The sequence below is a fragment of the Canis aureus genome, chromosome 5 (genome assembly GCF_053574225.1).
Source record: "Canis aureus isolate CA01 chromosome 5, VMU_Caureus_v.1.0, whole genome shotgun sequence".
NCBI lineage: Eukaryota > Metazoa > Chordata > Mammalia > Carnivora > Canidae > Canis > Canis aureus.
In genome coordinates, this window is record NC_135615.1 from 36,735,694 (window position 1) to 36,751,047 (window position 15,354).

Sequence of the window (15,354 nt, forward strand, 5' to 3'; positions counted from 1 at the left end):
TTTTATGACTTGGTGTTCATCCAGGTGTCCTTTCATATACTCAAAACATACCATATTACTGGAAAGTAATTGCTAAATTAACATCTAGTTTTAATGCAGACATATAATATTATATGTCTTGGGCAAACTTTCTGATGTTCATCCCTCTGTCTATCTTTGAGGACTCCATACTGCAGGTAACACCTCAATCCCTAATTTCTGTAATGGAGCATTTGGAGATCTCTTCCTTCCTTTTCCTCTAAAATAAATCTGACAGGCTTCAGATAGTATGTTAAGTCTACTGTTAGTGTAATCTAATGTTATGTTTTGATTAGAGGACCTTATAACTGATTGTTTCACAGATGCAGAAGATAATTCAGTGTTATAAAAAGTGACAAGTCTGCATACCTTAATAGTTTTTTAAAAAAGATTTTATTTATTTATTCATGAGAGGGGGGGTGCGCAGAGACACAGGCAGAAGGAAAAGCAGGTTCCACCCAGGGAGCCCAATGTAGGACTGGATCCCCGGGACCCTAGGATCACGCCCTGGACCGAAGGCGGCACTAAACTGCTGAGCCACCCGGGCTGCCCATCCTTTTTTTTTTTTTTTTTTAGAAACTGTTTATTTTCCGTCAACCTTATTTCCATTCTGTTCCTTCTGTGGAAGAGCAGCTTAAGACCACTCAGTGGTTGTTCCTACCCATTCAGTGACCTGAGCAGTGGGAGCTGCAGACCAATCTTCAGTGGCTGGCTGAGTGCTCCAGTCTTCAGTAGGGTACTGCTGAATAGGCACAAAGGGCACCTGCACGCCTTCAGACCAGTCTGCAACTTCAGGCTGAGTAGCAGTGAACTCAGGAGCTGGAGCCGTCCTTCACCCTGAAATTCCTCCTTAGTCACAGCCTTTTCAGCAGCGGCCTGTTCTTCCTTTTCAATCTCTTCAGGATCTCTGTAGAAGTAGAGATCAGGCATGACTTCCCATGGGTGCTCACGGGAAATGGTGCCACGCATGCGCAGGACTTCCCGGGCTAGCATCCACCACATCAGACCCACTGAGTGAGCTCCCTTGTTGTTGCAAGGGATGGCAATGTCCACGTAGCGCAGAGGAGAGTCTGTGTTACACAGAGCAATGGTAGGCAGGTTAACGTAAGATGCCTCTGTGAGAGGCTGGTGGTCAGCCCTGGGATCAGTAACCACCAGAAGCCTTGGCTCTCGGAAGGCTGCCTGGATCTGGTTAGTGAAGGTTCCAGGAGTGAAGCGGCCAGCAATAGGAGTGGCTCCAGTAGCAGCAGCAAATTTCAGCACAGCTCGCTGGCCAGTATTCCTAGATGATATAACACTGACATCAGCTGGGTTTTCAATGGCAACAATGGCACGAGCTGCCAACAGAAGCTTCTCCCAGGTTCTCTTCAGATTTATGATGTAGATACCATCACTTTTCCTTTTGTAGATGTACTGTTCCATTTGGAAGTCAAGGTTGGTGCCACCTAAGTGGGTTTCTGCTGCAAGGAATTTGAGGACATCCTCCTCCTTCATTTGCAGAACATCAAGGGCTCCAGACATTGTTAAAGTTTCCCTTTAAGTTACGATGGGAACGCAAAACAACGCCGCCGTATGGACCCTTCCCTGGGTAGCGCGGAAAGGCCGGGCTGCCCATCCTTAATAGTTTTTTTTTTTTCCTTAATAGTTTTTTAAGAAAGAATTTACTAAGGGTTCTAGCAGGATGATAATATGGGGAAAAGAGTAAATTTGAAAAAAAAATGGAACAAGATCTGAAATTAACTATTGTGTGTGTGTACTCAAGATAAAGGAAAATACTAACATAATTATACTAGTAATTTTTCATATGCCATTTCTATATTTTCAAACTGAAGATGAATAATCAAAATCACACAACTAAATACTCAAGCTAGAGTGATATTTATTCTTAATCACTCTGTACTTCTAACTTCCACTGTATCCTCTTTTGACACTTTAAATCCAAGGCTGTGTGAAAAGACAAAGGACATATAACCAAATTACATCTTCAGGCAATAATAATTCATATCAACAATTCCCATTTTCTACTTGATATTTTATGAAATTAAATTTATACAAACATTAAGGTCATTTGCTACTTGGTTGCTTTGTTTGATTATTTTCTTTTTTTAAGTTTTTCCTTTTTTAAAAAAAGACTTCTTATTTATTTATTCATGAGAGACAGAGAGACAGAGAGAGAGAGAGAGAGAGGCAGAGACACAGCAGAGGGAGAAGTAGGCTCCATGCAGGGAGCCTGACATGGGACTTTATCTGGGGACTCCAGGGTCACACCCTGGGCTGCAGGCGGTGCTAAACCGCTGAGACACCTGGGCTGCCCTGATTATTTTCTATATATATATTTAACACAGTATTAGGCATTTAGAGGAGGTATCATTAAAAATCCTTTCCCCAGTTTTGGATGAACTTATGGTCTCAAACCCAGAATTCTTTCAAAAAGAAACAGGACATTCAACCATTATTGAGTGCCTACTGTGTCCTGGAAATTCTGCTCTGTGCTAGCCCACCTCAGGTCACACCTACAATGCTACAACAGCTCCCTGCTGGTCTCCTGGCTTCTGGTCTTCTCCCCTTCAAACTGGCCTTGCCTATCTGGCCAGTCTCAGCCCTCTTAAATCTTACCTTACTTTTTTGCTCCAGCACATACAATGGCTCTCCAGTGCCCTTAAGGTCAACTCCAGGGATACCTGGGTGGTGCAGAGGTTTGGCGCCTGCCTTTGGCCCAGGGCGCGATCCTGGAGACCCAGGATCGAATCCCACGTCAGGCTCCCAGTGCATGGAGCCTGCTTCTCCCTTTGCCTATGTCTCTGCCTCTCTCTCTCTCTTTCTCTCTGTGTGTGACTATCATAAATAAATTAAAAAAAAGATCAACTCCAATTCTTTAATATGATAATTAAGCCTTCCCTGCTCAGGCCTTGCTCTCTCTAATGGAATTTCCTATGTATTGTCTCTTTGATCCTCTCCTGTGCCTGGTACTCAGAGGTGCTTAAAAAACATTTGTAAGGTGAATGAAAAAGAAAAGTCAGCTATTTTCATGAATATATCTTGACAGATAAACAAAAACCAACATTGATGGCTTAGAAAGGCCAATATGGCACATCCATTTTTATGGTGACATTTATTTCATTGAATTATAATAAAATTTATTTTATAATTGAAAGACACCTTCTTCCATATCATTGACACCATCAAAAAGTATCATTTTGATACCTCATATTATACTGTTAGCAGTGCAACTTACCTGATAAATCATGTGTGCCAAATATAAATTTCATCTACATCCAAAACTTTTCCATTGTGAATTCTATGTATTAAAAACTAAGTTTGAAATTATATTTTTGTTTTTCAGTGGATATAAAATTGCTTGTAACAAAAATGCAATTAAATGTAAATAACAAAAAAGAATTAGAACTAAAGAAAATAGATAGGAAAGAAGGCAAATGCACATAGATAACACGCATAACCTAGAGTTGTTATTAAAACCTCAAATGTTGGGCAGCCCTGGTGGCCCAGCTGTTTAGCGCCGCCTTCAGCCTAGGGTGTGATCCTGGAGACCTGGGATGGAGTCCCACATGGGGCTCCCTGCTTGGAGCCTGCTTCTCCCTCTGCCTCTCTCTCTCTCTGTCATGAATAAATAAATAAATAAATAAATAAATAAATAAATAAATAATCTTAAAAAAAAAAAAACCTCAAATGTGTCTTTGAGTTTCCTAGAAGCCAAAGTAACAAGAGAGATTAGAAGTCAAACAATTCAAATTTGGTAGCATTTCAATTTTAGAAACAATATCTTTTTTATAATACTTTATTTTAAAAAATATTTTATTTATTTATTCATGAGAGACACAGAGAGAGAGGTAGAGACACAGGCAGAGGGAGAAGCAGGCTCCCTACAGGGAGCCCAAAGCGGGACTCAATCCTGGGTCTCCAGGATCAGGACCTGGGCTGAAGGTGGGGCTAAACCACTGAGCCACCAGGGCTGCCCCTAGGAACAATATCTTTTTTTTTTTAGAAACAATATCTTTAGGACATTTTTGACCCTAGTTTTTCATAAGGCTACCTGCAGAATTAAACTGTATATTATGTGGATATGTAAAAGAAGAATTGTAGAACTTCAAACATAGGAACAAAAATTTCATGTTAAGAATAAAAGATCATTTCCCACATACCATCAGTTTCAATATGACTTATGATAAGAGTGTTCCCTCAGTAAGCACTTTGGAAATATTGTTTTTAGTATATAATAAAATGAAATACGTGAAGTTAATTATATTTTTCCTTTAAGTGTACGATGTAGTGTACAGTACTCACTATTCAGGCGCAAGGTGTCGCTCTTTACTCGGTGGAAATAGTTCTTTCCAGGGTCTGTCTGAACAGCCAGAAACGCCCCAAACGAAAACGACTCAATCACGCCGAACGCTACCATTAAAGGATTCTTTGAAACTTCTCAAAAATTCAGCCAGATTTTCAACTCCAAACCGGAGTCTCTGGTACTGAGAGTGTAAAGAACCTTATTTTGGAAGTCATAGTCTTATGCGATGTTCGGCTTTCAAAGAAGGGGATTGGGCACTCGGCGTCTGCTGCTCTCGGTTCTGCTCCTCGCAGTCTGGGAGCCCGCGAGCAGCCAGGTCCGCTACTCGGTCCCGGAGGAGGCCAAACACGGCACCTTCGTGGGCCGCATCGCCCAGGACCTGGGGCTGGAGCTGGCGGAGCTGGTGCCGCGCCTTTTCCGACTGGCGTCCAAAGGCCACGGGGACCTTCTGGAGGTAAATCTGCAGAATGGCATTTTGTTTGTGAATTCTCGGATCGACCGCGAGGAGCTGTGTGGGAGGACTCTGGAGTGCAGCATCCACCTGGAGGTGATCGTAGACAGGCCGCTGCAGGTTTTCCATGTGGAGGTGGAGGTGAAGGACATTAACGACAACCCGCCGCTGTTCTCTCTCAGAGAACAAAAACTGCTGATTCCTGAATCTAAGCAACCCGACTCTTATTTTCCTCTAGAGGGAGCTTCTGATGCGGATATAGGAGAAAATGCTCTATTGACCTACAGACTAAGTCACAATGAGTATTTTTCTTTAGAATTACCAACACAAAGTAAGCAGACTAAAAGACTGTCGCTTAAATTAAAGAAGTATCTGGATCGAGAGAAAACTCCAGAATTTAATTTGCTACTGACGGCTGCAGATGGGGGAAAACCGGAGCTGACTGGCACCATTCAGCTTTTCGTCCACGTCTTGGATATTAACGACAATGATCCGGAATTTGAGCAATCAGAATACAAGGTGAAACTGACGGAAAACGCAGCTAAAGAAACTTTGGTAATAAAGCTAAATGCCACAGATCCAGATGAAGGAGTCAATGGTGAGGTAACCTACTCCTTGATGTCAATTAAGCCCAATGGAAAACTCTTATTTACACTAGATAAAAATAACGGAGAAGTGAGGGTCAATGGAACTTTAGATTATGAAGAAAACAAGTTTTATGAAATTGAAGTACAGGCCACAGATAAAGGGAATCCCTCAATGGCAGGTCATTGTACAGTCTGGATAGAAATCTTAGACGCGAATGATAACGCCCCTGAAGTCACCATAACTTCCCTGTCTCTCCCAGTACGAGAGGACGCTCAGCCCAGCACCGTCATCGCCCTAATCAGCGTATCCGACCGTGACTCTGGCGCCAACGGGCAGGTGACCTGCTCACTCACACCCCAAGTCCCCTTCAAGCTGGTGTCCACCTTCAAGAATTACTATTCGCTGGTGCTGGACAGCGCCCTGGACAGAGAGAGCGTGGCGAACTACGCTCTGGTAGTGACCGCACGCGACGGAGGCTCGCCTTCGCTGTCGGCCACGGCCAGCGTGTCCGTGGAGGTGGCCGACGTGAACGACAACGCGCCGGCATTCGCGCAGCCCGAGTACACGGTGTTCGTGAAGGAGAACAACCCGCCCGGCTGCCACATCTTCACGGTGTCGGCGCGGGACGCGGACGCGCAGGAGAACGCGCTGGTGTCCTACTCGCTGGTGGAGCGGCGCGTGGGCGAGCGCGCGCTGTCGAGCTACGTGTCGGTGCACGCGGAGAGCGGCAAGGTGTACGCGCTGCAGCCGCTGGACCACGAGGAGCTGGAGCTGCTGCAGTTCCAAGTGAGCGCGCGCGACGCGGGCGTGCCTCCCCTGGGCAGCAACGTGACGCTGCAGGTGTTCGTGCTGGACGAGAACGACAACGCGCCCGCGCTGCTGCCGCTGCCCCTGCCCCTGCCCCTGCCCGGGGCGCGCGGCGGGGGCGGCGCGCTGAGCGAGCCGGTGTCGCGGGCGGTGGGCGCGGGCCACGTGGTGGCCAAGGTGCGCGCGGTGGACGCGGACTCGGGCTACAACGCGTGGCTGTCGTACGAGCTGCAGCCGGCGGCGGGGGGCGCGCGCAGCCCGTTCCGCGTGGCGCTGTACACGGGCGAGATCAGCACGACGCGCGCCCTGGACGAGGCGGACGCGCCGCGCCAGCGCCTGCTGGTGCTGGTGAAGGACCACGGCGAGCCGGCGCTGACGGCCACGGCCACTGTGCTGCTGTCGCTGGTGGAGAGCGGCCAGGCGCCCAGGCCGTCGTCGCGGGTGTTGGCGGGCGGCGCGGGCGCGGGCGCGGGCGCGGGCGCGGGCGCGGCGCTGGTGGACGTCAACGTGTACCTGATCGTCGCCATCTGCGCGGTGTCCAGCCTGTTGGTGCTCACGCTGCTGCTGTCCACGGCGCTGCGGTGCTCGGCGCCGCCCAGCGAGGGCGCGTGCGGGCCGGGGAAGCCCACGCTGGTGTGCTCCAGCGCGGTGGGGAGCTGGTCGTACTCGCAGCAGAGGCGGCAGAGGGTGTGCTCTGGGGAGGGCCCGCCCAAGGCCGACCTCATGGCCTTCAGCCCCAGCCTGCCTCGGGGCCTGGATGGAGAAGTCGGAGGGGAAAGGCAGGAGGCAGGATCAAATCACCCTGGGCAGGTGAGTTCTATAGATTCCTCTTCTTTTGAAGTCTACGTTAAATTTTAAACAATCCATTTTATTTCATTGAATATTTTAACGAATACTCTGTATTTTGGGTATTAATGTTTTAAACGAGTATAAATGTTTTAGAGAACAATTTCTGTTAGTGAAATGCGAAAAGATAAAAATCCAAGTTTAATTATGAGAAAAATCAGGTTTTTTTTAGCCAACAAATGCCCTATTTCTCCTAATGTTTGGTAGAAAATGTTAAAAGATGAAAGAACCACTCTCCTGTCATCACTTTATTAGATACAATTTCTAATTTTCCATGAAGTACCTGGATCACTTTATTTCTTCCCTAATCCTCACTATAAATAATTACTATGGATATTTCAATTTATTCATCCTTTTTCTCTTTTAACAGCCTTTTGCTTTAATATTTTCACATTATTAGATCACTTCACTTGTGTTATTTCAGTCTTGTATCGAAGTTTGAACTGTCTCTTCATTAAGTCTGAAAAGATTTGCCTTTTTTTCTGTAGTGTTAAACATGGATTGTACATTTATTGTCCATTAAATAATCTTTAGTTTTGCCTCAACTGATAAAATAAAACCCATTTTCTGTTTTCTTTTTATATCGTATTTTTTCATTTAAATTCAATTTGTGAACATGTAGTATATCATCTGGTGCTCATCACATATGCCCTCCTTTGTGCTCATCACCCAGTTATCCCATCCCCCAACCACCTCCCCTTCTGCAACCCTTTGTTTGTTTCCCAGAATCAGGAGTCTCTCATGGTTCATTTTCCTCTCTAATTTTTAATTTAGTTTAATTTAACTTTTAAGTTTCTCCCTTTTCACTTATAGTCCCTTTCTTTACATTCCACATATGAGTGAAACCATATGATAATTGTCTTTCTCTGATTGACTTATTTCACTCAGCCTAATACCCTTCAGTTCCATCCACATCAATGTAAATGGTAGGTATTCATCCTTTCTGATGGCTGAGTAATATTCCATTGCATATATGTATATATACATCACATCTTTATTCATTTATCTGTCAAAGGACATCTTGGCCTCTTCCACAGTTTGTCTATTGTGGACCTTGCTGCTACGAACATGTAGTGTTGTTTCACTACATCTGTATCTTTGGGGTAAATATCCAGTAGTGCCATTGTTGGGTCATAGGGTAGCTCAATTTTTAACTTCTTGAGGAACCTCTACACTGTTTTCCAGAGTGGCTGCACCAGCTGGCATTCCCACCAATGGTGCAAGAGGGTTCCCCTTTCTCCATGTCCTCACCAACATCTGTTGTTTCCTGTCTTGTTAGACATTTAACATTGGTATAAAATGGTATCTCATTGTGGTTTTGACTTGTATTTTCCTGATGACAAGTGATGTGGAGCATTTTTTATGTGCTTGTTGGCCATGGGTAGGTCTTCTTTGGAGAAATGTCTGTTCATGTCTTCTGCCCATTTCTGGACTGGACTGTTTGTTTTTTGGGTGTTGAGTCTGATGAATTTTTTATAGATATTGAATGCTAGCCCTTTATCTGATATGTCATTTGCAAATATCTTCTCCCATTCTGAAGGTTGCCTTTTAGTTTTGTTGACTGTTTCCTTTGCTGCTGATAAAAAGCAGGACCTTTTTATCTTGATGAAAACCCAATAGTTTGTTATTGCTTTCATTTCCCTTGCCTTTATAGACATGTCTAGCAAGAAGTTGCTGTGGCCAAGTTCAAAAAAGTTGTTGCCTATGTTCTCCTCTAGGATTTTGATGGATTCCTGTCTCACATTTAGATCTTTTATCTATTTTTTATTTATCTTTGTGTATGGTGTAAGAGAATGGTTCAGTTTCATTCTTCTACATGTGGCTCTCCAATTTTCCCAACACCATTTATTGAAGAAACTGTCCTTTTTCCAAATTGGATATTCTTTCCTGTTTTGTCAAAAGATTAGATGACCATAGACTTGAAAGTCCATTTCTGGATACCAGTTGTTTTCATATTATTCGCAGTTAAAAAATTCAGTCTTGTATTGTTGTATGCTGGTTTCATTGAAATTATGTAACTAAAAGTTTTATTGATTTTATTGCATGTAATGGGTACAGATTTATCTACAACAAACAGAACTCCCAGGTTTATGCTTACACAGTTTACTAGGCAAATAAAGTTATTTATATTACTCACCCAAGTCTTCAAACTTGCTGAAGACAAACATATAAGCTTATAATATCTTCAACATATACTAGTTGGCAGTCTTCCTTAAGTTTTGCGGGTTCATCTAGAAAGGAAAATGTTAAGTCTATTAAAGTGAACTGAAGGGGATCCCTGGGTGGCGCAGCGGTTTGGCGCCTGCCTTTGGCCCAGGGCGTGATCCTGGAGACCCGGGATCGAATCCCACGTCGAGCTCCCAGCATGGAGCCTGCTTCTCCCTCTGCCTGTGTCTCTGCCTCTCTCTCTCTCTCTGTGTGACTATCATAAATCAATACAAATTTATAAAAAGAAAAAAGTGAACTGAAAATTATCATTTCACTCATCTTGCATTTTAAATTTCCTGTCTTTAAATTCTTTATTCCTGGTGTTTGTGAAATTTTCTTTCCATGTGCTATAATCACATCTGATGATTCTACAAAAGGCCATTTACCCTTAAGTCATTCTTCTAGCTATTTGTATAGTGGCAGAGTCACTTCTTTCAGAATTTGATGAACATTTGTATGTGGCTATTCTCCCCTTAAAATTAGAGGCTAAAATTCCTTTATTCTATAGTAGGCAGCCAAATTAAAATGCAAAGTGCTTTAGACTTAAAAGATTAAGCCATCACATCATTTATGAAACTGTAAACATAATAAATGTGAATGTTAGATAAGGCACACATTATTATCCATCTCCAAATGAAGTTCCTAGAATGACTGGAGACCATCTAGATTTAATAAATAAAGATACTGGAATGTCTTAAGCACATGTTAAAAATTTTGCAAATTATTACTTTTACAGTACATAAGCGGTTGATGCACCTTTTTAGATAATTCCAAATTATGTGGGCTATTTTCTGCAGATTTTGTGTTTAATTTCAGGATTACATTCAATGGTGTAAAATTATATTTTTTAAAAATATTTTATTTATTTATTCATGAGAGAGGAAGAGAGAAGTAAAGACACAGGCAGAGGGAGAAGCAAGCTCCATGCAGGAAGCCTGCCGTGGGACCCAATCCCGGGGCACCAAGGATCAGGCTCTGGGCTGAAGGTGGCACTAAACCACTGAGCCACCCAGGCTGCCCTAAAATTATAATTTCAACCATTTTCTAGTTCAATTGTTTAAGTATTGAGCTAATTTTAGATGTTCCTATCTGTTTAAGTAATTTAATTATGTCTAACAGCGTGTGGGGACTACATAGCACATTACTTCTTCAATAAAGTTCCTTAGTAATCATTGTACATTGATTTTCTTGAAAACAGATGATAGAAAATGAAGAAGCATGTTAGTGATATCAGACAATTTAAGTAGTCCAATAACATCAAAATTCAAATGGTTTTTTGATTACTTAAAAGCCAGTTTTATAGTTGATTCAAGTTATCTTATTTTTTAAAATATTTTATTTATTTATTTATTTATTTATTTATTTATTTATTTATTAAAAAGATTTTATTTATTTATTCATGAGAGACACAGAGAGAGTGAGAGGCAGAGATACAGGCAGAGGGAGAAGCAGGCTCCATGCAGGGAGCCTGACGTGGGACTCAATCCTGGGCCTCCAGGATCAGGCCCTGAGCTGAAGGAGGCGCCAAATCGCTTAGCCACCCAGGCTGCCCTGATTCAAGTTATCTTATACTTGTAGAACCATCGTTGGTTATTATGTAATGATTCTATAAAGATTTCTTATCACAGTTCCCCTTGTTATTTTATGCAAAAGGAATGGTGACAAATCGTTGATTTAAAGATTTTGACTTGAATTTTATTTTATTTTTTTAAAGATTATTTATTTATTTATTCATAGAGACACACAGAGAGAGAGAGTGGCAGAGACACAGGCAGAGGGAGAAGCAGGCTCCATGTAGGGAGCCAGACGTGGGACTTGATCCTGGGTCTCCAGGATCACACCTCAGGCTGCAGGCGGCGCTAAACCGCTGCGCCATGGGGGCTGCCCTCATTGTGAAGTTTATATTCTTTTGATTTTAGTCAGTGACACTGGGCTTCAAAATATCTCACAGAACTATTTTGTATTAGGGCTTCACAGCCACTTTAGAATATTGTGAAATTTAGAGGCTTTGATTCAACATGTTACATGAAAATGCTTTCCTCCTGCAGGATCTGTAGCCAAGCCTCATTTGAACATGTTATAGGAATGAGAGCAATTTTAAGAAAAGTCATCACAGTTAAGCATCAAGGAACCAAAAACAATGACATGTTCCATATATATGACGTATTTTTATATCCAACAGAAGTATGAATAAAATAATTTGTATGAGTGAAATACTCAGTTAATAGAAATACTTTAGTTGGGTTTTTTGTTTTTCTTTTTTACTGTGGGAGTTCTTGAGTTTCTCCTAAAGTTCTACAAAAGTGCTCATGAAGGATAAAAGTGGCAACAAGTGTGAATTGTAAGCAAAATAAGGTCGAGGGTGATGCATATTATTCGTTTTATTCTCCATGATAGCCAAAGAGTAGCTTCTGACACCCTGTATTTCAATGATTGTTTTATGATAGACTGAAGCAGAATATTTTAAAAACTGCAGCATGATGGAAATGATTGTGCTTTGTTACTAATATTATATACATTAAATAAAAAGGCATTTACAAACAATCTATGAAAATATCCAAAAGTCAAAAAATTTTAAGTGTTCCACAAAGTGGCTAAACCAAAAAGAACCTCAGGATCTTTCTTGTACTTACATAATCAGTCACATGATGTCGCTGTACACTCAGAAGGTGAAAAGGAAAAATTTTGTCTCCGCGCCCAGATTCCACCCATTGACAGAATAGGATTGACTCCATACTCATAAAGGTTCGCAGGTGAGCGATCCCTTAAAACCAACAGTCCCACCTCAGAGGTCTTGTTAACTGCAATGGTGTTTTCCTGGAGAGGAGGCCCAGGAGCCCCGCGACTGCTGGTCTCGCTTCTGCTCCTCGCAGTTTGGGAACCCGGGAGCGGCCAAGTCCACTACTCGGTCCCGGAGGAAGCTAAACACGGCACCCTTGTGGGCCGCATTGCGCAAGACCTCGGGCTGGAGCTGACCGAGCTGGTGCCCCGCCAATTCCGGGTGGCGTCCAAAGGCCGCCGACACCTTTTAGAGGTAAATCTGCAGAATGGCATTTTGTTTGTGAATTCTCGGATCGACCGCGAGGAGCTGTGCGGGCGGAGCGCGGAGTGCAGCATCCACCTGGAGGTGATCGTGGACAGGCCGCTGCAGGTTTTCCATGTGGAGGTGGAGGTGAAGGACATTAACGACAACCCGCCGGTGTTCAGAGAAGGAGAACAAAAGGTATTGATTTCTGAATCTGCACCTCTGGATTCTCATTTTCCTCTAGAGGGCGCTTTCGATGCGGATATTGGCGTAAACTCTCTTCTGACCTATACGTTAGGTCTAAATGAATATTTTACTCTTAAAATAATAACGAAAAATGATAAAAGTATATTGCCTGAACTAGTTCTACGGAAGTCATTGGATAGAGAGGAAACTCCAGAACTTAATATATTGCTGACCTCCCAGGATGGCGGTAAACCCGAGCTAACAGGATCCGTTCAAATTAAAATAAACATTCTGGATGTGAATGACAACGCTCCGGAGTTTGGTAAGCCTGGCTATAAAGTAGCGCTGTTTGAAAATGTCCCAAATGGCACGAGAGTGATTCAGCTAAACGCTTCTGATCTAGACGAAGGGGTGAATAGAGAAATTTCCTATGGAATCAGACTGATTTTGCCAGTGAGTGAGAAATGTACCTTTACAATAAATCCAGAAACAGGTGAAATCAGAATGTACGGGAAATTGGATTTTGAAGAGAATAATGAGTACGAAATTCAGGTTAACGCCGTTGATAAAGGGATTCCTTCCATGGCAGGTCACTGTACAGTCCTAGTGGAAATTCTGGACCTGAATGACAATACCCCTGAAGTTATGATCACTTCTCTGGCACTCCCCGTGCGAGAGGATGCTCAGGTGGGCACCGTCATCGCCTTGATCAGCGTGTCCGACCGTGACTCTGGCGCCAACGGGCAGGTGACCTGCTCACTCACACCCCAAGTCCCCTTCAAGCTGGTGTCCACCTTCAAGAATTACTATTCGCTGGTGCTGGACAGCGCCCTGGACAGAGAGAGCGTGGCGAACTACGCTCTGGTAGTGACCGCACGCGACGGAGGCTCGCCTTCGCTGTCGGCCACGGCCAGCGTGTCCGTGGAGGTGGCCGACGTGAACGACAACGCGCCGGCATTCGCGCAGCCCGAGTACACGGTGTTCGTGAAGGAGAACAACCCGCCCGGCTGCCACATCTTCACGGTGTCGGCGCGGGACGCGGACGCGCAGGAGAACGCGCTGGTGTCCTACTCGCTGGTGGAGCGGCGCGTGGGCGAGCGCGCGCTGTCGAGCTACGTGTCGGTGCACGCGGAGAGCGGCAAGGTGTACGCGCTGCAGCCGCTGGACCACGAGGAGCTGGAGCTGCTGCAGTTCCAAGTGAGCGCGCGCGACGCGGGCGTGCCTCCCCTGGGCAGCAACGTGACGCTGCAGGTGTTCGTGCTGGACGAGAACGACAACGCGCCCGCGCTGCTGCCGCTGCCCCTGCCCCTGCCCCTGCCCGGGGCGCGCGGCGGGGGCGGCGCGCTGAGCGAGCCGGTGTCGCGGGCGGTGGGCGCGGGCCACGTGGTGGCCAAGGTGCGCGCGGTGGACGCGGACTCGGGCTACAACGCGTGGCTGTCGTACGAGCTGCAGCCGGCGGCGGGGGGCGCGCGCAGCCCGTTCCGCGTGGCGCTGTACACGGGCGAGATCAGCACGACGCGCGCCCTGGACGAGGCGGACGCGCCGCGCCAGCGCCTGCTGGTGCTGGTGAAGGACCACGGCGAGCCGGCGCTGACGGCCACGGCCACTGTGCTGCTGTCGCTGGTGGAGAGCGGCCAGGCGCCCAGGCCGTCGTCGCGGGTGTTGGCGGGCGGCGCGGGCGCGGGCGCGGGCGCGGGCGCGGGCGCGGCGCTGGTGGACGTCAACGTGTACCTGATCGTCGCCATCTGCGCGGTGTCCAGCCTGTTGGTGCTCACGCTGCTGCTGTCCACGGCGCTGCGGTGCTCGGCGCCGCCCAGCGAGGGCGCGTGCGGGCCGGGGAAGCCCACGCTGGTGTGCTCCAGCGCGGTGGGGAGCTGGTCGTACTCGCAGCAGAGGCGGCAGAGGGTGTGCTCTGGGGAGGGCCCGCCCAAGGCCGACCTCATGGCCTTCAGCCCCAGCCTTCCACAGTCAGAAGTTTGTTTAAATACTTCCAGTGAAGTAAGTCATTCATATCATTTAAATATTTGTTTCCTTTCATAGCTTTTTATTAGGGTATAAATACATCCTTTCTTTTTTCTTCGTGTTATCTTTTAAACCAGAGAACATCTTCTGTGGTATGATCATTCTTATTTTGAACTTTTTGTGTATATCATGTTCATTGAAACTTTCCTTTGAAAGGTCACTTGAACTTTCATGTATTAGTTAGTGATATGTGTAGATGAAATGGTGGTTATGGATCACCACATTTTAAACTGTCTTGTTCTATCATTTCTCCTAAATGAATTATTAGCCTTGAAAAATATTAGTACATAAGAGTAAAACCTGCATAGGTGTTTGATAACTCTTAAGTTTGAACTTAATATCATGATCAGAGTACAAATAGTTTTCATACATCATGAACTGAATTCCTTTACTGTTCCTTATATACATAAGCTTGTAAAATATCCTCCTGGTCACCACTTTAATTTCAGCACAATGTCCTTCAGATATTATAATAATAAAAATTATGTTATTAATTCTAAGGAATAATTTTGTTATTGTTCACACGGAGTGCCTTTTTCTTTTAAGTGAGATTGGTTACTTACTATCCTTATTTACATAAAATCAATCTCCTGTTATTTTCTAGGACCTGTGCTAAGATCTTTAATTGCATCATCTCATCTAAACACCAAGTTAGCCATGGGGCACCTAGCTGGTTTAGCGAGTGGACTATGCTACTCTTGATCGCAGGGTTGTGAGTAGAAGCCCCGTGTTGGATGTAGAGATTACTTAAAAATAAACCTTATAAAAAACCAGCCTTGGCGTGCCTAGGTGGCTCAGTCAGTTAAGCAGTTAAGGGTCTGCCTTTGGTTCAAGTCCTTATCTAAGGGTCTTAGGATTGAGCCCTGCTCAGTGTCTTCCTCCCCTCCCCCTCCCCCTGCT

General features: G+C 44.9%; 1 protein-coding gene and 1 pseudogene across 9 annotated transcripts in view; one reads left to right on the forward strand and one right to left on the reverse strand.

The window, feature by feature from the left end:
• Nucleotides 1-15,354, forward strand: part of LOC144313986 (protocadherin alpha-C2) — a 187,483-nt gene that overhangs the window by 64,319 nt on the left and 107,810 nt on the right. The window contains exon 1 of one of the 9 annotated variants that reach the window (XM_077897551.1): nucleotides 4,383-6,977. The exons of 7 other annotated variants lie outside the window; for them this stretch is intronic. In XM_077897551.1, the coding sequence (XP_077753677.1) occupies nucleotides 4,548-6,977 (2,430 nt within the window). In that variant the 5' untranslated portion in view covers nucleotides 4,383-4,547. Of the gene's footprint in view, nucleotides 1-4,382; nucleotides 6,978-11,897; nucleotides 14,431-15,354 lie in introns of those variants that run through there. One more of the 9 variants, XM_077897554.1, reaches the window with a different exon arrangement.
• On the reverse strand, nucleotides 575-1,599 carry LOC144313985 (small ribosomal subunit protein uS2 pseudogene; annotated as a pseudogene).